This window comes from Colossoma macropomum, unplaced genomic scaffold (assembly GCF_904425465.1).
Source record: "Colossoma macropomum unplaced genomic scaffold, Colossoma_macropomum, whole genome shotgun sequence".
NCBI lineage: Eukaryota > Metazoa > Chordata > Actinopteri > Characiformes > Serrasalmidae > Colossoma > Colossoma macropomum.
In genome coordinates, this window is record NW_023494791.1 from 18,364,976 (window position 1) to 18,390,623 (window position 25,648).

At 39.6% G+C, this 25,648-nt stretch overlaps 1 protein-coding gene across 1 annotated transcript; it reads right to left on the minus strand.

The window, feature by feature from the left end:
• Window positions 1–195: 195 nt before the first annotated feature.
• Window positions 196–24,234, minus strand: ogdhl (oxoglutarate dehydrogenase L). The gene is made up of 23 exons (XM_036574230.1): window positions 23,987–24,234; window positions 23,212–23,426; window positions 22,841–23,011; window positions 22,083–22,185; window positions 17,920–18,035; window positions 16,787–16,941; window positions 16,430–16,576; window positions 16,257–16,347; window positions 15,984–16,163; window positions 14,829–14,957; window positions 14,485–14,664; window positions 13,640–13,792; window positions 12,474–12,576; window positions 12,250–12,378; window positions 11,380–11,530; window positions 7,766–7,893; window positions 6,418–6,596; window positions 5,727–5,798; window positions 2,789–2,914; window positions 2,147–2,219; window positions 1,864–2,027; window positions 585–739; window positions 196–473 (listed from the first exon to the last, which is right to left on the minus strand). Exons 2-23 carry the CDS (start codon window positions 23,413–23,415, stop codon window positions 350–352), a joined length of 3,033 nt encoding a protein of 1,010 aa, XP_036430123.1. The 5' UTR covers window positions 23,416–23,426; window positions 23,987–24,234; the 3' UTR covers window positions 196–349.
• Between the last annotated feature and the right edge of the window lie 1,414 nt (window positions 24,235–25,648).

Below are 25,648 nucleotides of genomic sequence, written 5' to 3' on the forward strand. Positions count from 1 at the left end.
GATAAAGAAGTAAGAATATGGCTTAGTCAAGATCCTGTGTTCATCCTCCATAAAAAACTCTGTGATAGAGAACCCCAGGTGATCCAGGTGTTGACCTACATGTATTCCAGTTAGGTAGATTTCTTCTAAGATTGTACTTATGCATCTATTATGCTAAATTATGCTTTCTGGTGCATTTATTAAATAGATTGTCTACAGTATCTGAGATTAGAATAACAGTGAAAATCTTAATGGATATAATATTATTCTAATGCTACATGTGAGCAAGTATTGTGCATTGTGAGCAAGGCATACATGAGGTCAAAATCGCTAAGTCTAATGAAAGCTTAAAGTAGCTGATTCAACAGCATCAAAAGCTCCTGCCCTCAAAGGCATTGAGGTGGAACGCAGTGTCCATGAACCTCTTGAGCTCCGCCAGGTGAGTGAACTTGTTTCCTGTGGCAGGGGCTGCAGCAGGGTCACGGCCAACATACCTGAAAAAGGGAGTTTGAATGTGACATGGGAAGACAGTGAAAATCTGATTTGTTTTACTTGTTGCTTGCTTTGCTTGCACAGTGATTGCTGCAGCAAATAAGCATACTCACCATACTGGTTTCTTATTGGACAGCACAGTGAGGAAGCGTGGCCTTACATAGTCGTAATAACCCATGTTTTTATGCTCTTCCTGACACCATACCAGTTCAGCATTGGCATAAAGCTCAACTTCAGCCTTGATGAGGTCAAAAGGAAATGGTGATATCTGAAAAATGAGATATAAACAAAATAATCAGGATTAAAAGTGGCTGAATGTGAGTGCTGTTAGATGATGGTAGTTGATTTGTGTTATTATCTTTTGTGTGACTATTTTATGTCCTAGCCTTATTTTGTGGATTTGTGATTTTTACTCACTAGAGTCATCTCATTGCTGTGATATATTGCTTGATATCTTGGCAAGTGAAACCATCTTAAATGTAGTCAATATGTCCAGTATTCTTCATTACGAACTGCAAAGTTTACAAAAAAAATTCAACCTGTTTCTAGGTTTTTCAAATTAAGTAATTATTTTAAGTGAAACGGAACAGTTTTGCCTGTTACAAGAAATAATGCTTGAAATAAGTATACATAATATACATTTGAGATGCATTCACTTGTCAAGATATCATTTTTGCAGAGGAGATTGTCTGGAACAGTGTTTACCAACCCTGGTCCTGGAGGCCCACTGTCTAGTGCATTTTTTTCACTTTCTCTGTTTTAACACACCCACTTCAGCTCAGTACGAGGTGGTTAATGAGCAGACTAGTTGGATGAGGAGAGCTGGAAACCCAAAATGTGGAGGGCAGTGTGCCTTTAGGACCAGGGTTTGGAGCAATTGGTCTGGAGGACAACAGCTGGACATGCTCCTCTAAAATAGGAGAGCTGTGCCACTGGATATTTTTCAAGCTTTCAGCTACTGAACATCTCCACACAGTTGGAGGGAAGCACTTGTGACTCAGCTTGCTGTGTGATTAGCTGGATAGTCCATATATGCCTCTACAAAGGAGAGAGAGTGACCCCTATCATCCAGTATCATCCCTCCCGGGAGTGTAACCAATTGCAATCACTCTGAAATCTGCCACAAACAGCACATAGCAATGCTCAGATTAGATCTGGCCACACTGTTTGTTGGGTAGTGGTCTAACCATTTTGGCCTCCAACAACTGAAGAGGCAAAAACTGGTTAGTGACAGTTCTAACATTTGCAACCAGGTTCTGAAGGTCCTTACAACTGCTGATAGTAATTTAAGTATAAACTTCCTACAGATAATATGTAAAAGAAATAAAATAAAAGACCAAGAAGCAGAATACAGTAAGTTGAATTGGCCTGTACTATAGTAATGGTACTAACCTGCTCCAGTCGGACTATTGCCACTGTATCCTCTAGTTTGAGCTGTTTTCTCTCTTTTGCCAGCTCATAGTAGACTTTACCAGTGCAGAAGATGACTCTCTTCACTTTGCCTGGGTTTTTAGATGAAGGACCCTCATCTGGTATGATTCTTCTGAACTTTGTTCCTGCAAAATCAATTACCTAAACATTATATAAACATTGTCTCTCCCCATTCTCCCTACAAAGTTTTGATTAAGCCAAATTAGACAACAATTTAAATTCTATTCAGTAAGTTCTGTCACACCTGTGGTCATCTCATCAAAACTGGAACGGGCCTCAGGGAGCCTCAGCAAGGACTTAGGAGTAAAAATAATTAGCTGAGGAGACAAAAAAATACAGACTGATGTCAATCACACTGAGACAGACCTACCATTCTTATCAGTTTAACTTAGAAAAAAAACTGTAGAGTAAATAAACTTTTGACAGCTGTGAATCCAACCAAAACAATAAATTAAGAGGACTTTTGTACAAAGCAAACACTAGCATCCCCAGACAGTCCGTTTAATTTGCTCAGGAAGAGATTTTCTCATGCTCCACAAAGCACTGCATTTATCTGCAACTGGGGAACACTTTAGACAATTACTGTAGCAGAAAACCACAAGTGTGTAGGGAGAACCCAGAAACTTTAGGTTCATGCTGTTACATCTTAAGTTTTATACCCATCAGAACTGTCCCCATTCCTTCTGTTTATTACAGTAAAAACTGCACAACATCTTCTCATATGGCTGTGGATAGACAGTATCGGGACTGGAATAACAGTTTATTTCGACAACGTACTATAAACAAAATATTCATGTAATGGTAAGATTGCATATCAATGACATCAATAAATATGTAAGACAATAAGGTGATAATTAGACAAGAGAGGCCGAGTGTGTTTTCTTACAGGCTTTCTGAATGGTAATAAGATCTGCCTCCTCAGCACATGAAAGTAGTTGGCAGGTGTTGAGCAGTTAACCACGATCCAGTTGCAGTCGTAAAGCTGTTGGACCTCAAAATCACCAGTGAATTCCTTAATTAGGAAAATACAAAGTCCAATTAAAACTGATCATTAATAATATGTCATAAATTGCATTTTGCATACAGTTATTTCATACTGAACAGACTAATGATGTTTCACAGATTTTATGTAACTGGAATATTTCATTGCCAAATTCAAGCCACTTTGCAACCATTGATCAAATTTAAGTATTCTGCAGTAATCACAGTCATTCAGCAGAAAAGGAAGGTCATGTTATAGACCTTTCTTTTCTGCTGAATAACTGTGAATACTGCAGAATACTTAAATTTGATAAATGGTTGCAAAGTGGTTTGAATTTGGCAATGAAATATTCCAGTCCTGTTCAGGACACTTAAATTTGATAGATTTATTTGAGCAGACCAGAAAAAGAGCTTGATTTGTGGTTTCTACTTTTCAAAACAACATTGGCATTCTTATGCTGGTGTAAATAGTCAATAGCGTACAATAGCTGCCAGCCTAGAAGGCTAGTAGTGATGGAAATTCCAATTCTGTTCAATGAGTCAGATCAACTGACACAAGCTCACCAATGAGAGACAGCTCTTTTGGCTCTCAAATGTCTCTTCATTCAGCAGCACCCCCATTTTAACAACGCTATTATTGTTATTGTTATCTACATTTGCTCCCATCTGGATTTCTTCTATTTTTGCATATTTGTCACACACAATTTTTTCACATCTTCAAACCGAAGTTAAAATGAGACAACTGGGGAAATACAAGTTTTTGAATCATAATTTTATTTGTTGGAGGAAAAAAGTTATCCAACATCAAGGGACCCTGTGTGAAAACAGTAATTGTCCCCTAGTTACTCAGTCAACTAATTAACCAAATTCAGTTGATAATTGCAATCAGTTAAACTAGACACAGGCTTGATTACTGCCTGCCCTGTTGAATCTAAATATTGCTTAAATAGAACTTTTTCAGCAATGTGAACTAGGCTAAAGGGTCCCAGCAAGAGATGAAAGAGAAAGTTACTGAAATATACCAGTTTGCCGAGGGTTAAAAAGCCATTTCCAAGGTTTTGGGACTTCTGCAAACCATAGTGTGCGCCATTATCTCCAAATAGAGAAAACTTGGAACAGTGGTGAATCTTTCCAGAAACAGCACCCAAAATTCTTCCAACAGCACTTCCAACGACTCAACCAGGAAGTCATAAAATAACCTAGGTCACCTAGTTCTAGGGAACTGCAGGCCTCGTTTGCCTCAGATAATGTCATTTGTCATGAAACTAACTTAGCATTCCACAATAATAACATCATACCAACAGTTCAACATGGTGGGGGTTGTGCGATGGTGTGGGGATGTTTTGCTGCTTCCCTGGTCAACTTGCTATAACTGACAGAAGCATGAATACTGCTCTGTATCAGAAACAGTAGGAAAATGTCCGGTTATCAGTCCACAATGTGAAGCTCAAACACAATTTGGTTATGTTGCTAAAAATGATCTAAAGTACAAGAGCAAGTCCACCTGTGAATGGCTCAAAAGAGACAAAGTTAAGGTTCTGGAATGACCTAATCAAAGTCCTGACTTGAACCCCACTGAGGTGCTGTGGCAAGGCCTTAAACTGGCAGTTTATGCTGATTTACAGCAATTCTGCAAAGAAGAATGGGCCAAACTTCCTTCACTACAATATGAACTACTGCTATAGGAGGTGTTTGGTCGCACAACCAGCTATTAAGTTTAGGGGAAGGGCAGGCGACTTTAATTTTCAAATGGCTGTTATAGGTTTTTCAGTTTGGTAAATGAAATGATCATTTAAAAAACTTGCATGTTTCCTCATATTTTTCCTCATATTCTCCTCATAGTACTTACACAAAATATAACATATTACTTTTTGTTTGAGGGGATCTTAAATCATTTGGTAAGACAAATATCCAAAATTGAAGAAATAGAGCAAGTACTCTTTTATGGCACCATTAACTGTCTGATACAATTCTACACTACCATCTATTTAGTAATTCAAAAAACATATTTTTTTATTATGGTTATTGAAAACTATTTAAAAATATGTATAAACAACAAGATGCCACAACATACATCATCATAACATCATAACAAGCAGCAGTACAAACTCATGCTTCAAATAGCAATGCAATCTCATGCCTATGCAACACACAGTAGAATCAAACAACTGTTTTTCAAAATTATTATGCATACCAAACAAGTCAGATATTGATAAGATGAAATGATCATGCATACCAAACAAGTCAGATGTTGATAAGAAGTTTCACTGGAGACTGATAAATTTTCAGCCAAGGCTTATAGGTTCTAACTATTTATCTTCTTTTCATTTGCAAAAATAAAAAAGGCCATTCAAATTTGTAATTCAGCTCTGAACATTTACCTAAAAGAGCTGGTTAACAGCTGTGCTTGATAACTTAACATTGTTCTGTGCCAACAGAGAGAGAGAGGAACCAACCTTTTCATTTAATAAGAGAAAGGCCAATTGCAATCACAGATTCCCAGACACAGTGGCATCATATAAAATCACTGTAGGAAAATTAGTGCCAGCTTGATGGGAGAGAATGTACATAAACTGGCAAACTCATCTGGACATGTCAATATTCTGTTAAGTGCTACTGCAGTAAAAGGTCCTTTAATCATTTAGCTATAGCTCGTCCCAATCTTGCATATACTTAAGCTGCTCTGCCCTTGGGACTGACAGCTGCGTACTAAAGGAGAAGACATTTACAGTGGTCATTTTGAGCATTAACTAAAAGGGGTAATCAGGGGGCTTCAGCGAAGCGCTTATAGGTCAGAATCTCTGTGGCCATCAGCATAAGCCATTACAGTAGAGCCCACTCACCGGATAGCGATCAGGGTCATCCTTGCTCATCTGCAAGAAACGCTCAGGTCGTGCTGACGAGTGCTCTGGGCCCTAGTAATCACACACACACACACACACACGTCCATCACAGAGCAAGCTAAGTTAAAGAATTATAGCCTCATTTGCAAAGGGCCTGACAAACCTTGAGTCATCAGTATTGATCCCTATACAATTACCTTGGTTTACAGAGCAACACTGAGGTAAGAAACAAGGCCACACTTTCTTGGTGCTCCAGAGCAGATTTGGTTCAGCAGTCAGAAGTGAGCTAATATGGCCCACATAATTGAGAACTCTTAAAATAACAATTGCATCATTGTAGCTTTGCTTGGCTTAGTAGGGCAAAGACAAAAATAACCCAGCGGTAACCTTTAATAATGCATGATATTATTACACAGCTGTCAAACATGATTGCATATGCCTGTGATTTGAGGGGTTTAGTTCTACATTCTTTAACATGTCGATTTATGCTGTTCTGGACATGTTTATTCCAATTTTATTATTGGAAATGCTTTTTGCACGAAAATGACTTAAAGGTTTAGAAAAGCATTCCCCAATTTAGTTACCTGCATCTTCGTGGCCTAGCATACATCCTATGAGTGGTGCATCCCATTTATAGTATGTTGCATTGATGAACCGAGGTTAATAACAGCAATGGCACCAGTGAACTTACCATTCCCTCCATGCCATGGGGCAGTAGCAGGACAATGCCGTTGTTGCGGACCCACTTGGCCTGGCCTGAACTGATGAACTGGTCAATGATACACTGTGCTGTGTTGTGAAAGTCCCCAAACTGAGCCTCCCAGCACACAAGAGCATTGGGACTAGCCATAGCAAACCCCAGCTCAAAACCTATTACATCACAAACATGAAACAGATTCCACTGAATAAACACAAACTAGGTCTAATAATGGACCAAAGAATTTTGTTTTAGCAAAAGACTACAACTTGCACATTGTACACTGTACATTGTTTTAATCTTACTTATGTCAGTAATAGGGATGCACTGATGACATCTAGTACCAATACAGTCGTATGCAAAAGTTTGGCCTCTACTGCTCAAATGACATGTTCTGTTGATTTTCTAAGTGAAAATAAGTCAACACATCCTCTGCAAAGAGCACACTTCTGTACATTTTCATGCACACTCACTGTTATAAGCTGACTTTAACACACTGGGGAAAAAATGAAACATAAGCTTATGACACATTTTACATTTTATGTTTCATTTTTTTCCAGTATGCTAAACGCAAATAAACAGAAATTGTGAGCTAATTTGCAGACAAATGCCATAGCTATGTTTATTCCCTGTAGAAGATGTTTTAACAAAACATGTAATTTGACTGGGAGTGTTCAAACCTTTGCATATGACTGTGCTTCTTCATTTAAGAACTGTGAGTAGATATCCAATGTTTTTAATGTACATATCTGCAGGGCCACACACAAACATTTATAAAATGTAGAAATAACACTACAGAGTAAACATTTATTATAGGGGTACAAATGCAGTAAAATATCATAATTTGAAATATCAGTCAAATCTAAACATTGGCCTGATGCCAATTGTTTTTAAAGCAAGTGTTTATTGATGAAAAATATGATTCTGATATCATGCTGCATCACTAAAATCCAAGTCCAACTTCACTTTTTGGAATTGCCAGGGATCATTTGTTTATGTATGAGGTAACACATAAGGTTGTCACAATGACATTTTAGTTGACGATTTATAGTCATGTAAATGATTGCGATTAACAATTAATTGTTCACTGTATGCAGTTATTAAAATACAAGGCTAACGCAGCCAAATTGGCTGCTAGCAAATGTTTAGTTAATAGCTAAAGGATACACTACACTATTGTGTGCGTCCACACATACACAAATGTCTTTCATTACACAGACTGAAGCAAAGTTACAAGTTTTTCATTTTACACTGTTTTCGCCTTTGCCTATAAAGTTACCATTTTGGACCTGCTTATTTTTGGACAGCGGTGATGTGCTACTAAGCAACAATGGTTACTTACCCAATACTCCATACTCAGACAGAGAGCTGTTGCACACTGTGTAAGGGGCTTGGTCTGGCCACAGATGGTTCAGTGGGACACAAAATCGTTTATCCACTTCCTGGTCATGCAGGACATGATGACGGTGACTGTGAAGTCAAAGTGCAAAGCAGCCTTTACCTTTCAACATAGCAAAAAATGTTCAGACAGACAGCTTTCAGAGAATAAAAGTAGCTCTTTTAGGAAGGAAACAGAAACAAAATAAGTGTGTCGACAAATGCCATCAAAGTGAGCCGTGTACTGCGGGGCAGACTTTACAACCATTTCAACTGACAACTGTATGAGACAAGACAGCCTTGGTGATTATTCAGGGGTCCATCACAGAGCCGGAGAATTCTCTCAGTAACACTTTACAATAAGGATATATGAAATTTAGGCATCTTTTCATCTGTGAGTAATCATTCATTCATACATGTAATACAAAAGATGTGCAAAATAATAAGATTATTTGATGACATTCCCCAATTATTTTATCATCAACACAACAGTGAACAGTGAAAATAGCAGGAATATTTCACCACTTTATTTTAAGGGCCACAAACATCATGAACTCATAAAGAAGTAATGCTTTAGTAATGGTGAATATATAACTTAACACTCTTGTTCTATGAGGTGGTGGATCGTCATTCGGTTTTTCCACAATTCAGGTGCTGACCATCATGAAGACCTGTATAAACTAAAATATAAAATAGTTGATTTTAACTGGGAGTAGTGGTCGCTTAATTACTACATGAATTAATATACTGCCCCTGCATTAAGCCATCAATAAGACATGGTTACTTTATGCATATTCATCATGACTCAAGATGTATTACATGTATGAATTAATGACTACTCACATATGAATTAATGCTTGAATTGATGCTATGTCATGTATCTTTATTGTAAAGTGTTACCGCACTCTCCTCTCTTCAAGTTTTCTCCATCCTGCTGCAGTGTCAAACCACAACAGAGAAGCCCTCTCGCTCTTTCTCTCCAATCAGAGTTAGAGAGGGAGAGAGGCAGAAGAAAGGAAGTGATAGGAGTTAAGGCTTGAGATGTGATGTGTTTTGCTAGGTCACTCGGATGTGATGTTTAATTCAGCCTTCAAGTCCAATGCAATGAGACAAGCATTTAAAATCTCTTAAAGATCACGGTAATGATGCAGCAGTGATGCAGCCACATTCAGACTCGGAGGACTGTGCAGTTATTGGATAAGAATCGAATGTCAGGTGGCTGCAGAGAGAGACTGAGTTTAACTAGACAGAAGTGACTTCACAGGGAATCGCACATGCTCTATTGTCTTTTATAGTTACGCTAACCAATTTATTATTATGTAATAGGCAATGCATGGTCCTGGTGGCCCTTTAGTTTCTCTTCATGCTCTCCTCTCCATTAGGCACACATGTTTCTCTCAAAGAATGAATGAATCACAGTAAATCACATTGTTAGATAACAATCCGAAATGTAACCAAGCAAAAAAAACTGAAGAAGGAATTAGCCCTAATTGGAGACTGTTTGCTGAGCACACTTAATCACAGCTATGACTCAAAAGTGGCTCTTTGTGCTACAGTGCGTTTGGCCTATGGGGTAACCGTGGAAACACAGAGAAGCTCGGGGGCAAACACGGTCTCTTCCCCTTGGCTACACCAGTCAGGAGCATAGGACGAACACATTCACAACCACAGATGACTGAATCAATTACTCTTAGCCATTATGTCCCTAGGTAATGACTGTAGGAGCAGCAGACTGGAGCAAGGCGATATGTTCCCTTCCCTGGCCTCTGCAGGAGACTTGCAGAAAGCAGGGCGGCACGGGATGCTTGCACCAGCCCACAGACAGTACACATCAATAAACAGGCTTATGAGACAGCATCTGTTTTCTCTTGACTTCCTCTCACTAACAGTTTCACTTTGAAATGTTCCACCCTAAAGCCTGCGTTTCCTGAGCAAAGCGTAAAGCGGCTGGATGGAGTCCATTCAGGAAAACTAGACGTCAGAAATGTAAAGCGGATCAGTAAATGATGCTGCATGTGGTGCGATAAAGTGGAGGGAGGAAATTTCGGTTAGCATGTCTCTGGGACTGGCAGCCTCACTTAGACGCAACAACATATCAAACCAACAAAGCTGGCTGACAAAGTCCCTCGCACAAGGCTGAAATGAACAGACGTGGGAGTGTGTGTGGCTGTGTTTTAGTCCTGCTGTGGGGTATCGTCAAACGGGTTTCCTTCAGCGTCAACAGAAGCAGTACCGTGACAACACCATGTGGGCATCTATCGCACTCCCAGGAGACTCTGTCTGAGACAGACTGACGTCACCTGTCACTGTACAGACATTCAATGAAGCTGTGCTGCAGAGGGTTTTATTCCACCATTCTGAATGAAAAGGCAGTAGGCTCATTATGTTCATTAGGTTCATGGAACTGATAGATGCAATCACAGATTGCTGTGTTCAAGGTCCAGTAAAACTATTTTGACCCATATGTTTCTTTGCGACACCTTGACATCTTTCCTTCAAAGCAAAGGTTGTTTTACTCAGCAACACAGTAACTTAAGGATAGCATTCATAAGGCTACATGACATCTACATATGCCATTCATGCACTGGCACAAAATAAGTTGGGGGAAAAGGGGACATGTCCCCTTCACTTTTTGAAATTATGTGAGATAAATCTGGGGAGTCTTGGGGTTGACAAAAAAGTTACATGCATTAAATGAGCGGCTTTACCGTAAAATCTCCTACTACAATGATTTTTATCTCAAATTAAATACAAGCAGTTTCATTATAGCCAGCAATGTCCTCTTCAATGTAACCTTTTGTATGTCATAATTTTATTCTGGGAAATCAAACTACAAACTACACGTTTGGATGGATCTCATCTGAAGAACTGTGCAGCAGGACTGTCTGCCTGTCTACTATATACATTTATGTTTACCTTGGCTGTTTACTCTGAGGAGTTTGAGTGAATCGAGTAGTTCAAGTCTTGAACAACATGAGTCTGACTGGCTGCTGGTGCACACATTGACAAATGACATTATTCTTTGTAAGATACATGAATATGGTAACTCCAAACACAGGTGTACTTTTCACTTAGTATTACATCTGAAACTTGTCAGTGAAAATTTTCACCCCTGCTTAGATGACAACTGGCATATACCTATATACGCATTTATGAAGCCTTGTTCCAAAACGCGTCAGTTGTCATTAGACTCTCTGGAGTGAAACTGACTAAAGTAGCCTCTATGACAACTGATGCTCATAGGAATATACCTTTGTAAGTCTTTATATAGGAATGTGAAAAGAAAGTCATGCAGCCTTATGAAAGCCCTATAGCCATGTTACCCATCTTTGTTTAAAAATTATGGTGCCAAAAATGGCTCTATAAAAGAACCACTTTTAGTTTCCTAAATAACCTTTCAATGGATGTTTTTGAGGAATCTTTTTTTTTTAAATGAGCTGTGCACATGTGAAGAATCCTCCACACAATGTAAAGGTTCTATACCAATTAAACACTTTCCTAAAACCACACATACAAGCTGAGAATCATTTAAGAACCTTTATTGTTTAGGGTGTAGATGTACTGTATTTGCATTCCTACCTGAAGGTTCCTCTCTCCACATCCTGCCCACTCAGTCTCACATGAATTCCATCTTTCAGCAGAGAGCCAAAGGCCATGTACTCCCCCAGAGCCCAGTCCACTGTACGTTTACTAAGCATGTCAGCCCGGCCTCGTAAGATCCTTGAAACTCCTGGGATTTGCCAAAGAAACAGGGTGCACAAACAAACAAAATATAAGCATAATTCAGATAAATTTTGCTTCTCATAATTCTTATTTACTTGTACAGAATCTGTACAATCTTACAAATATAGATTTCTAAATGGTTCTTGGCTTTGGCCTACAGCTGTGTGAAAACCGTCCCCTAAAAGGTTAAGTAACCAAAGGTGGTTCTTCTAATGCATCACTCCAAAAAACTCTCCTTGGAACATTTATTTTTAAGAGTGTTTAGAACCAGCAGCTTAGGCTTCCTAATTAAGACCACAATATGCAAGCATCCACACTAGCCCAGGTAACTGCACTCCCCCTACTGGCTAATGGCAGGTAAGGAGTACCAAGTAATAACATGAGTAAAAGCATGTGCTATATTAAACCAAAGTAAGGAAAAAGATGAGGCCTTTAGAGAACAGCTTACCAGCTGCTAATGCCTTAACCATAACTGAGTAAATGGTTCTTTCACTGGTCATAATGAGAAATCTAATCCATTTTAATTTGGGGAAATGTATTGATTTATAGGGAGTTTTTATGTACTGACTTGTGACTGCTGACTTCGCGATTTGTGTTCAAGAAAGGTGATAAGCCCCAACCTGACTGTAGCACCAGGCTTACAGTGAGCTTGTCCAAAGTAACACCACAACCACTAAACACTGAGTAAAGCAGTAATATGTTGGACTGAGACTATCTGAGGCTCACCACTGTGAATGGAGAAGTCCTGCAGAGGGACAGAGCTGGCAGCTTCGCCAATGTGCTTCAGGACCTCGTCAGTCAGCCCAGTAGGGGGATAGCTCATACACTTTGGTTCACCCTCAACTGTGAAGAAGTCTTAACACAGAAGCAGATCGTTAAAGCTTCTTGAAATACAGCCAAATATATCCATTCAATTTTTAATGGTTATGGAAGAAGGGAAACAACTGTACTTGGCCAAGGTGAGTCTAGCCAGTGGCGGATGTGTAGTATCTTCTCATCTTTGGAGGCGGTGTATGCTTCTTCACAGATTTTGTCATACTTGGCCACTTCCTCCTGTAAACGGTTACCAGTATTCGCATGTCTGATGGTGTACAAACATCGGCCACTGTTTATACACCAACCACCATCTTTATCAAGAAATGGAGGGACATGACACATTTGTGACAAATGATTCATTAGAAATGGCACCTATGGTGCTATGGTGTACGGAAAACAGTGAGCTTCAAGTCACAATTTATTCCCTAAGTGAATTCCCCTGAGCTATGGCAGTGAGTGGAAAGTGACAGGGACGCGGTTGTAAATAAAACGAGCTGTCGCCGGGCCAGACAGAATGTCAGCTATACTCGCTGGAAGGATGGCTGTGTCCAAGCTTTGTGGTTCCTACAGCAACCAACCTGGGAGGGGGGCTGAGGGGCTGATATGAGTTTGTGGGAATAGCAGCGAAAGTGAATGGGTGGAGCACAGTACAAATGTGGCATCACCAGAGCGAAAAGACATCACCTGAACAACTGAAAACAACCTCCATCAACTGTCAGGATAACCAACCCACACACACACACACAAAGGGAAAGACATCACTCACTAACGGTCTGGAAAGAACACCTTTTACAATCAAAGGTTTAGGCTACACATAGACCCAGCTGAAGAAGTGAATTAGTATTAGGACTGCATGATGCAGAGAAAACATCATATTCATTTACTGCTATATACTGTGACTGCAATTCGCTTTGCAATGCATTAAAAGCATATTAGGAACCTCTTGATGGGTGATGCTTCAAATAATTAGTCTGCATTATTTTGACCAAAATTACTGACATTTGTTATGGCACATTTAACAGACACTTATGTGGAAATTCTGAGTTTGGTCCGGATGCTCTTAATTAACACATTTTTTACATTTTCTAGTGTGCTGCAGAGGTTGTGTTCACTTCTTTTCACTTCAAAAATCAATAAAATCCAGATGTGCCCAGACTTTTGCATACAACTGTACTGTGCAGCTCTAATTCGAATAAATACAACTCAAAACTCAACTCAAAAATGTCAATTGCAGTCATCACATATGCATCCATCATGAACTATACACTTCAACTGTTATATCATATCCTAAGAGACAAACCTCAAACTCCTGCAGAGTAACCACACCCTCAGAGATGAGCTTGTCTGCATATTTCTTCAGCACGTGCTCCTGCTTGCGTATCTGCTTGTGCATCAGAGGCTGAGTAAACATGGGCTCGTCCATCTCGTTGTGGCCAAAGCGCCGGTAACAAACCTATAACCATTTATGGATTATTAGCTTTATGAATAAATTTTAGGATGCTATCCATTTTCTATGTTGTGAAACTTTATTATAGAAGCATGATATCTAATGCGTATTTTCAAAAAATTATTTCTGTACAAATACCCAACACATTTCTTATTAAAATAAAAAATGCTGGTCTCGTCTGTCTTCATCTGTCTAGATCTGTGCATACTCCTAAAAATAAAGGAGTCAAAAAAGATTCTTTGGATTAATTCTATACCCCCCACCTCACCCCTTTCCCTCCCATGAAAATGATTTTTAATCTAGAGAAAAAAACCTAAATTGTCTGAAAAGTACTGGGAAGGTTTTCTTATATACTTAAAATCCTGGGCAGAAAATCTATGAGTCAGTATAATATCATTAATAATCTATTGTATGATTGTAAGGGTGAGGTTGGTGGCTTACTGGAGTTTCAGATTGTATTACATCTGTTGTTTTTAGTTTTTATTTTCTACAGATTAAAGATAAAAGGTTAATAAACATATTGATTAGAAGTGATGTCATCCCAACCTTTCAAGAGAGTTGTGCAAGTGGAAGAATTTAAAGAGCCCTCACATAAATGTAAAGGTTCTACAACAATTCAAGTTTTTTTTCTATAACTGTACATCTAAAAAAAAAACTACTTATGTTTAAGAGTGTAGTTTATGCCAGTTAGTACTCACCAGGTCTATGACCACATCCTTGTTAAAGGTGCTCCTCCATTCTGCAGCCACTCTACACACATACATTACAGCCTCAGGGTCATCAGCATTGACATGGAAGATGGGTGCGTTGACCACACGAGCCACATCAGTGGGGTAGGGAGAAGAGCGTGCCATTCGCGGATCAGTGGTGAAGCCAATCTGGCAATACCAGATAAAGCTAATCAATCTAATACATAAGCAAAGGTCAGGAGTTCAATTTGTCTGGACAAACAGTGCCTGATTTCTGTAATCTGGCTTTAGTATGAAATCAGTCACAATCCTCTATGTACCATTCACTGAAAGATATGAGCCTTGATCTTTACCTGATTGTTGACAACAACATGGATGGTGCCAAGAGTGGTGTATGAGGGGAGCTCACTGAGATGGAAGGTTTCATAGACAACTCCTTGACCAGCAAATGCTGCATCACCGTGCATCAGAATAGACATCACCTGAGTAAGAGGGGATAGAAAAATTGCTAAGCTATCAAATACTGGACAAGGTGACCAGTCTTTAAAAGTAATCTCAAATATATTTGTAAAGTACATTAATTTCAGTACGATGTATAAGTTTGTTACATTTTGTACTTTTGCACTTAAGCATGTTGCTATTTTGAAGGTAAACTGAAGCTACACCGCCTTGATTACTCTAACTTGAGTAGAGCGGGTGGTATGTTTTGAAAATTTCATACTGTTTACATACTACATCAAACTCCTTAAAAAAGTGAAAACAAAACGGGCATGCTGTGGGCCCTTTTAGCACATTTTTCTTTTTCAAAATGTGCTTAATTAATCCTGTGCTGCGCTGTAGGTTGATGGAAGCATAAACTAAGTGTAAAGATGAAATGAATTGCTTTTTTACCTACCAAATCATAATATGCTGCTAATTATGTTTTTATGAACAAGTAACGTATGAACTGCCTTCTTCCCCTCAAAGAGTTGGTTCCTGTTCCCATCACTCCTACTGGCAGTGGGGATTGTTAATCGATCGATTAATCATAGGTCTACAACATATTTAATCCCAGGTCACCCTCATGCTCACCAGGAATGATAGGTTTTCTTAGAAAGTTCTGCCTAATCAAGCAATGTTTTGGCCTATTCTGTTGAACTTATATGTAACATATTAATGGGTAACTGATAACCTGGCCACAAGACCTGTTCTGGTATGTGAATTGGAAATAATACCAATCTTGCTCCTGATATATGAAAAAAGTAGTATAGTTGAGGGTCATGGTCCATCACAAATCTAAAAGGAATGGTTGACCAAAAAATCTAATTTACACTATTTGCCCTTATCCCAAACATAGCTGTTTGGCCACGACATGTTTGGTGTCTGAAGTGTATTTCTTAATTTTGCAATAGACTTGGAAGATTTCGGGTGGCAGACTTCCATTACACGTTAGCTACGTTACCCTTATGTCTCCACTGCAATCCTTAGATATATTCTGCTCAGGAATTTATTCATTTGACAGCTGTTACCTTCTTCCCTTCAGTGTCTCCTCTGTAGAACTGCTCTGCTTTAGTTTTGCCCTGCACTACAGGGTCCACTGCCTCCAGGTGAGAGGGGTTAGCCATGAGCGACAGGGTGATGTTCTTATCCGTCTCCCTGTTGATCCGCTCATGGTACATGCCCAGGTGGTACTTCACATCTCCTGAGCCCTGTGGAACAAGACATATACCTCTGTAATTCATATTTTCCATGCAATACAAGATATAGGATCTGAAGCAATGTTAGATTCGACTACACTGTACCTCATCTGCAGCTTCAAGTTTGGGATCAAACTGACAGAATATCTGATCAAGATCTTTCCGAACAACATTGGCCAGCACGTTCAGTCGACCCCTGTGCATCAGAGATGGTGTTATTCCTGTTGATAAGAGCTCATCAATAGAGGGTGAGAACAAAAAGAGTAGAGATGACATACCTGTGGGGCATGCCCATGATTACACTCTCTATTCCAGCTGCACTTGACCTGTCAATGATCATCTTCAAGGCAGGGATAAGGACTTCACAGCCCTCTAAGCCAAAGCGCTTCTCTGAAGACCATTTGCGGGCCAGGAAGTCCTCAAAACTGCACCATCAATATGAGTAAGTATAGTGAAAGAGATTCCATACAACAATGTAGAAAAACCTACAGCAACCTTCAGCACTTATTACTACATAGCTTTTCCTCATCTTCTCATATTTCCCTCATAGTGAAATATTAGAAGGAGACGATGAAGCCCATAGTGATAATTAGATAAAACAACTCTTTATATCAAATTACTTTCTACTCACTGACCGAGTTGAGCGCACCAGTCTGGCCAGCAGTGTCCTCTTCTCTCTGTCAGTAAATTTCATGATGCCCGGAGTCTCAAATTTCTGCCGGATCCACTGACACTGCTCTACGTTGTTGATGAACATGAATTCCACGCCAATATGACCACAGTATGATGTCTGTAATTTTCAGCATACATAAACAGTATACAGTACTGTGCAAAAGTCAGAGACCACTCTTCATTTATTCAATATCCAGTACAAAGTTCAAGTACAAGTTAATCAGTTTTTTTAGGAGATATTTCTGAGGAGACAGCACTTTTATCTTTGAGGGACAAGGTAAAATCAAGCCCCACTTTTGCTTCAGATCTGAAAAAATCCACAGCTGATTTTTTCTGTGAGAACTCAATGCTATGAATCTAAAAGGATGCATAGCTGTCAAAAAGCTGGTACTGAGAAACGGAAATAGAAAAAATTTAAAAAGGAGAAATTTGCAAATCAAACAAAGAAGCTGCTGGTGTTCTCAGAACAATGGACTGGTCATCTCAAAAACCCAGACCTCAACATCACTCAATGTGCTTTGGGATTAACTGGATCATAAGAAGCATTCTAAGACTGAACTTGGGAGGAGGTGTGTAGAAATATTCCTGCAGATTTCTTTGAAAAACTAAAAGCAAGTCTCATGAAAAGAATGCAAGCTGTAATAAAGACAAAGTCAACACATCAATGTTAAAAAATGTATATTATATTCAGTTGTTGAGGCTTCTGTGTAATTATATATTTATATGTTTTCTGTTTTTTTTTTTCCTGAGAATAACTTGTACTTAATGGCCATGCGGACTAGAAATTAAATAAACCAAAGGGTGGTCTCAAAAACAAAACTGCATTCAGTTCAGAGCAAATGATCTGAGATGACCACTGAACTGATTATAAAACATAAATATGGTGGCCCCCATTTCTTAATAAGATCAGGGAATGTGATAAAGGAAATGTGAGGATGCTCCTGCAGGTATTGACGCTTTAAAGTAAAGTGGCATAGCATACTAATGCTGGAATTTCTGTAAATCCAGGGCAAACAAGAATCAATTACTTTTCTCAATATTAAAAATTACTTGTCTCAATATTACACATAGATCCCAGAAAACAACCTCTACCTACCTCAAGTCTGTGAATGATTTCCCTGAGTGGAAGTGTGGTTTCCTGACCTCCAATAAATGTTGTGGATGGTAACTGAAAGGTCTTGTCCAGATCAGACTCGTCCAAGCCATAGAACCCTGGTGTTTGAGATGCATCATCAGAAGTGACTTATATGATAAAAGGCTTTCTGTATTCAGAATCAAAACAAATGTAAATGGTAAAAACTTGTAATTATGAAAGCAAGCTTATTAGCAACAATAATTTTCATTTAAGTCATTTTAAAATAAAGTTGAGCATTATGAATGACAGGTAACCAGAATAGCATGCATCTAATCGTGCCGATAAGGACTACCAGTGAGACTGGGACTGCTCAGCAGTGGGGGGGACACACAAGAGGAGACAGATGCATGTAATGAAATTAAAACCACGATGCAGATAAAGAGAGATCAGAATATAGGGTGATATCAGATGACTACTACTAGAGCCAACCAGTCTGATATCTGCTTTCATTAGCTGTGCGGAAGCTCTGTGAAGCACTATGACAAAATATTGTCTGACACACACAGAAGGTATATATGAAGGGAAAAAGAGGTATGTTTTGAGGAGTCTCTTTAGTGGCCATTACTCTCTTCCTTTCGATCTGTTGTGAGAACATGTCCTACATCCTTTTATTTTGCTGGCACTAAAAGCAATAGGGCATGACAGGAGCAAAGGGGAAGATTTATGGTCCTTTACCTCAGATAACATTAACCCAAGCTTGCACTTGCACAGTCTGGGCCAGAGTTCTAGCACAGGAGCCCCTGTCACTGTCTAGGACTCCAGAATCTGAACTGACGGAATGAGCAATCTTCTGGCTGGCCGGTTACATGTCTGGACTGCTTGCAACCACTCTTTCTCGCTCTCAACTTTGGCTGCAATACGAGTCACCAAACCCTATTTCAATAACCTTAATAAGATCACAAAATCATATTATCATTCTATATGTCCCATCCACCCTGTGAGGCAGCGAGAGTCTAATTTTCATGACTTAATTTCTATTCTTAAACCTCGAGGGCAAACAGAAAGCTCGAGAGGAATGTTCCAAAGAGCATATGATACATAAGAGATTAAATACGTTGAAAAGATCTCATCTGTCTCTGAAAAAGAACAGCATAATTATAGAAACAACAGCTTTCCTCACACATGACCAGTGTGTGGGTTGTACATGTTTAAATATTAAAACATGAAGTGGAAACACAGCCAAAGGTTACTTCACTTAATTACTTGCTTGTGTTGTGTATCTGTACATTACCTGTATCATTAAAAAAATGACACTATAACTCTAAATAGCCCATTAGTACCATTTAGCTTTTAGCATCTGTTGTTTCAAATGAAATTAGCGACTAAAAAGATTTTTATTCAGCAAACCTTACTGGCCGTCCATTTAAGCCAAATATTGTCATTGTCCAGAACACAGCAAACATATATTAACACACAGAACTGAATTATTTTGTGAAACATACAGTACTGTTTATTTATAGTTTTGAGTAAATTAGATATGAAATATCCCACTGGCATAAGGGAGGGGGAAGGCCAAAGGAAAATAAGCGAAAAAACAGGAGTTTCCAAGACTGGAGTGAAAAACATTATTAAAAGATACAGAGTAAATGGGACTCCTAACAACCATCCAGGACCTGGTAGATCACAGAACTGTCACCATCCGATAAACAGTACTTAAAGCTTTCGTCTTTGACAGGCAGGAGAGAATCAAGCTCACTCTTGCTTCAGATTTGAAAACATCAACATGTTTCTGTCCATCCTTACACTAAGAAAAACAACTCAACACTATGAGTCTGAGAGGATGTGTAGCTGTCAAGAAGCTGTTACTAAAAAAAGAAAATCTGAAACACAAAAAAAGTTTTTGCAAATCAAACAAAGAAGCTGCTGGTGTTACAAGAACAATGAACTGGCCACCCCAGAGTCCAGACCTCAACATCACTGAATGTGTTTGGGATTACTTGGATCGTGAGAAGCAGAAAACACAACTAACGTCTGAGACTGAACTTTGGAAGTGTGGAAAAATATCCCTGCAGATTTCTTTGAAAAATCTAAAAAAAACAAGTGTCCCAAAAAGAATGGAAGCTCTAATAAAAGGAAACAACTTTTCTACTTAATGGCTGTTTTGACCATAAATTAAAGATGTGAAGGGTGGTCTCTGACTTTTGTACAGTACTGTAGATGTTCCTTCCATATATATATGTATACACCGATCAGGCATAACATTATGACCACCTCCTTGTTTCTATGCTCATTGTCCATTTTATCAGCTTCACTTACTGTATAGGTGCACTTTGTAGTTCTACAATCACAGACTGTAGTCCTTCTGTTTCTCTGCATACTTTGTTAGCCCCCTTTTACCCTGTTCTTCAGTGGTCAGGACCCCCAATGGACCCTCACAGAGCAGGCACTATTTGGGTGGTGGATCATTCTCAGCACTGCAGTAACACTGATGTGGTGGTGGTGTGTTAGTGTGTGTTGCGGGGGTCTGAATGGATCAGACACAGCAGAGTTTTTAAACACCTCAGTTTCACTGCTGGACTGAGTATAGTCCAACAATCAAAAATATCCAGCCAACGGCATCCTGTGACCACTGATGAAGGACTAGAGGATGACCAACACAAACTGTGCAGCAGCAGATGAGCTATCATCTCTGACTTTACATCTACAAGGTGGACTGACAAGGTAGGAGTGTCTAATAGAGTGGACAGTGAGTGGACACAGTGTTTAAAAACTCCAGCAGCACTGCTGTGTCTGATCACTCATACCAGCACAACACTCACTAACACACCACCACCACGTCAGTGTTACTGCAGTGCTGAGAATGATCCACCACCCAAACAGTACCTGCTCTGGGGGTCCTGGCCACAGAAAAACAGGGTAAAAGGTGGCTAACAAAGTATGCACAAAAACAGATGGACTACAGTCTGTAATTGTAGAACTACAAAGTGCACCTATATAGTAAGTGCAGCTGATAAAATGGACAATGAGCGCAGAAACAAGGTCATAATGTTATGCCTGATCGGTGTACATATATATCGGTGTATATATATCCCATAATTTACCTCTCTGACCCCATGAATTTCTCAAAATCAAAATTCTGGGGGCCCCTGAAAATAAACTTATTATGACATTATGCTGTCTGTTAGGGAGAAACAGACACTAAAATACAGATTCAGGGAAAGCTCATTATTTAGCTGGTCAAGCTCATGCAGTGCTGGTCTGCCTCAGGGTGGCGCTGTAGCTGACTGGTTCACTGGTTTACTGATCCTTCATAGCCTAGCAACTGTAACTATGCTTGGAATACTTGGAAAACTTTACAATATGTCATAACATATTTATAAATCTGAAGACTTGCCTAATTTCCTAAGAGAGTGGTGGAAAGAGTGAATTTTTAATAATTTCTCAAACTGAAGACCAAAGAAATGGTTAAGATCTCATTCAAAGAGCTCATTATCAAACCTTAAAAGAGCATTTCCTAAAGCTAGCATCAGCTCTACTAAGGTGAGTGAGTTAGCAGCCAGCCAACATGGGACCCCTGAACACCAGGGGGGTATTTTGCATATTGAATATATACTGCTCTGATCTGACTGAGTAGTCATGATAGAAACTCAAAATGTTTGATGCTGTGACAGATTTTCCATGTTCATAACTTGATACTGGGGCCATTCCAACGCTTAATGTTGTTATGTAAGGAAAACGAAATAGAATTCACATCTTATTCGTTTACATTGACAATCTAATTTTACTTTTGTAATCAAAACGAGACATTTGTGATGGAAGAGAAGCAGTTATGTTAAAATATCAATCCACTGGCCAAACCTAACCACCTCAGCCACAAACTCCATTACACCTACTTACACAGCTACCTGACAGCGTGTTGTACAGTGAAGAAGTGATGGCACGGGGCCGCAAACAGAGGATACAAAAGTATAAATAATTTGTAAGGATCTGCCGCAAGCAAGGAACCGAGTCAGCACACGTCTCCAGAACAGCAGTCTTCTTTAAGTGGGGCAGGGTAATTATGGCCAAAGGACAGTAAATGAATCAACTATTCACAAATAGGGAGATGGTTAGAGTTATTAATAACTACAAAGTCAAACACTTTTACATGTATTAACAGCGAAGGAAAAGAATAAATATTTTACCAAGCTTGTCAATGGTTGTTATCAAATCTGAGGGGACAAAAGAATCTATGTCAGCTGTAAGGATGCCAAGAGGGTCCAGTTGAGCCACATGATGGCCTCGGATCTGCAGAGTGAGTGAAAAATTAGAGGATTTATTCCAAGCTGAGTACACACTCTCACCACTCCTGCATATAAAAAACTGCTGAATTTACTAAAATACAATATTTAACAACTCCCTCGGATACCTTACCCAATTAATTAGAGGAAATAGGGAAGATTGCCACGTTTTTATTCACATAACTGCTTTTACACCTTGATTTAAAAAGAACAAAAAGCAGAAGTCTAATTAAGATGCAATTAATAATTTAGACAATTTATATTACTCCTATCCTCTAGGTCTTTTATCAGTGGTCAGTTTCTGACCACAGAACCGATGCAGACTGCATATTTTTGGTTTGCAGACTATTGCAACCCAGCAGCAACACTGAGGTGCTCAATAATTTCATCAAAACTGCTGTACCTGATAAACTCATACCAGCAGTACATACTACCATGTTCATATCACTGCTGAAAATGGGCCCGGCCCAAATGATCAACAATGGTCAGCAATTCTATGTTGGGCCCTTTCTATTGATGAACAGGGTAAAGGTGCGCTGATGAATTAGCCAGCAACAGATCGACTACAGTCAGTAATTGTAAAACTAAAAAATGTAGGTGTTTCCGAAAAAAATGGCCAATAAATGTAGGGGCAAAGTCGTTATGGTTTTGACCCACTGTACCTGGTAGGCTCTTATAAGGTTGTGGACAGCTAAGTGATCCTCGACCACTTTCTGGGACATGGCAGGTGTCTGGGACATGGCTCGACCCTGTAGAAGCATGGATGGGCGCCTCTCTTCTGCTTCCCCAACTGAACTGCTGGCCTGGGCATTGCGGAAGTAGGCATCCCAAGACTGTGACAAAAAACAGACCATCTACTTAGCAGTTTTCATCAACATCCGAACAACCTCTAAATGTGTTCTTAATCTGCATTCCCTGGAGTATGTGAGTAAGTGAACCTGCAGCATTTGATAAGAAAAGAAGGATTTGCATTAGATCCTTTGTTAACTAGATGTATGAGACACTATGAGTATACTATTGATGTTTATCATACCTCATGAACATTTTTGGGATCCTCAAGCCAGGCATAGTACATCTCCTCCACATAGCTGGAGCTGAGGGCTGACGGTGACAGCTGAGCGACCCGAGAGGAACAGCCTCGACGGGGGTTAAACACTGGTCTCCCTGGCCCATTACGACCCAGCATCCACAGGCCACTGCCCCGTAGGACACCAGCCAGTGACCGAAACTGACTCATATCTGCTCAGCCTGATGGAAGATGAACAGTAAGAGTGATTTTTTTTTATTTAATCACTGGCTCAATTCCAGTTAATCCCATTATATATATATATATATATATATATATATATATATATATATATATATATATATATATATGAGACCTGGATTTTGAAAAAAGACACATGCTAATGCCTCTGTCTCACTTCACTCTTAACTCACATCAGGTAATGGTTGATCAGAGCAGTCAGGACTTCTTTACTCATTAACGTAGCGATCTTCCTCGACTACTTACATTCATCTCATTACCAAGCAAGCATTCAACGGCGAGCTGCAACATCTCTTAATGCAGTCCTGATGCCTGATTCCACTGACAAACACGACTATACAACAACTTTCCATTTGTCATTTAGTGTGATCATTTGCAGTCGTCCGCAGTGGTAACCGAGCTGCATCTGCGTATCGACTGGCCAGGTCTGTTTACAGCTCTAACAGCACTGACTACAGCACAGCTCTGCTACCTTCGCCTGCAATGCAGACAGCGATTCTGAGGTCATTCTTTAATCTCTATTCCTTAAGATAAACGTCACCTTGGAAGGTAATGCGAGGAGCAGAGGTCCGTTTCAGCCCCGAGTTCGAGTACAGCTCATTGTCGTTTGATTCTAGGTCGAGTTCGTGTCTGTGTCTCTGTGTCCGTTAATCCCCCAACGTCAAATCCTCATAAACCCTCGGGCACCAGAGGAGAGCGGTGCATTAAGCGCAGCGCCTGCAGTAGCTGCAGTGCTGGAAGTGCAGAGCGCAGTATAGCCGTAATGTTAGAGGCCTCCGCCAACCATCTGTGCTGAGACGGTGTATATAACACGGGTTGATGGGAGGGACCAGGTAGTAAGCTCAGTGTAACTCTAGTAGGCTGGTGTTGAGGACAGAGCTTAGCCTGCATTTGATCATGCTGCAGCTGGAGGAGCTAAGCCTAGAGGAAATGATTAGACGACCGTTACAACAAAAAGGAACTGATGTGAAACCTACCTAGTCCCGTTTCTGAAGGCAAAATATGTCAGATTTATTTCATCTACATGTAAGCTCATTCCATTCAGGAGCCCTGGCTATAAAACACGACTGGCTACTTAACTCTGCTCTTAGCTGTAGGTCGATGGAAGGATAGATTGTGTAAAGATGACATGAGTTGCTTCATTTTCCTCAAACCATAATTTGCTAATTGAATTTGTGTGAACAAGTAATGTATGGACTTCCCTTAGAGAGTGGGCTCCTGTTCCCATGGCTTTTATTGAGAGCGCTCATTCATAACTCAGTTAGGGTTGGAAAGGTAAGCATTTTGTGGTTAGTAGGTGCAGAAATGAGCTGCTCATAGACAGGAAAATGGATTTTTAAGGGGTTCCTATTTATATGCACTTTACAATGCCATAATGAACTGCAATGCTATAATGTAGTGGTTCTGGTTCTAGAGTGCTCCTGCCTTGGTTTTGCACTGATCTAACATACATGGTCCAATTAATCAGCTAGTTAAAAAGCCCTTCCTGAGCTGAACTGGGTCTGTTAGAGCAGGGACAGCACTATTAAAAAAGGGAGAAGAAAAAAAGAAAAGAAAAAGAAAATGCAGGGTAGGGCTACTCCATACAGAAGTCCAAAGAGGCCAAGAGGTACTTGTTATTTTCTGGACTGTAATCTTGAGATCTTGACTTAATTGTCTTGTACTAACAAAATAACAAAAGTTGTTTTATCCAGATCACATCTTAACCTGGGGTCACAAGAAAAAAAAAGTTGTGATCTCAAGAAAACAATTTTTATGTGCAGATCACAAGACAGTTAAGTCATGATCAAGATTACATTTCAGAAAATTCTAACAACCTTATGGCCACTCTGGACTTCTGTAACTCCAGGACCAGGGTTGGGAACCATTGACATAACGTAGATCTTGTTGCGCTTACTGCAAAAAAACAAAGCATTCAATCAATACTTCAGGATTTGAAAAAAAAGGGCAAGCAGGCAAGGTCAGGCAATTATGAGTGAAAATGCCATTTTGGTGCTACAACTCCAGCTCTTGACAAAGATGGAGTTAGGAGCCTTCCATTTCTGGCATCTTATTAAAAGCATTCGTTTTAAAATGCCCCGCTGGCACTGCCTAACACACAGCTTTGTGAAATTACCACCTTTTGGCATAATCACTTTAAAACAGCAATGCAAACAGTGAAGTTCTTATTCTCTGTACCACCCTTTTTTGCACAGAAGAGGTA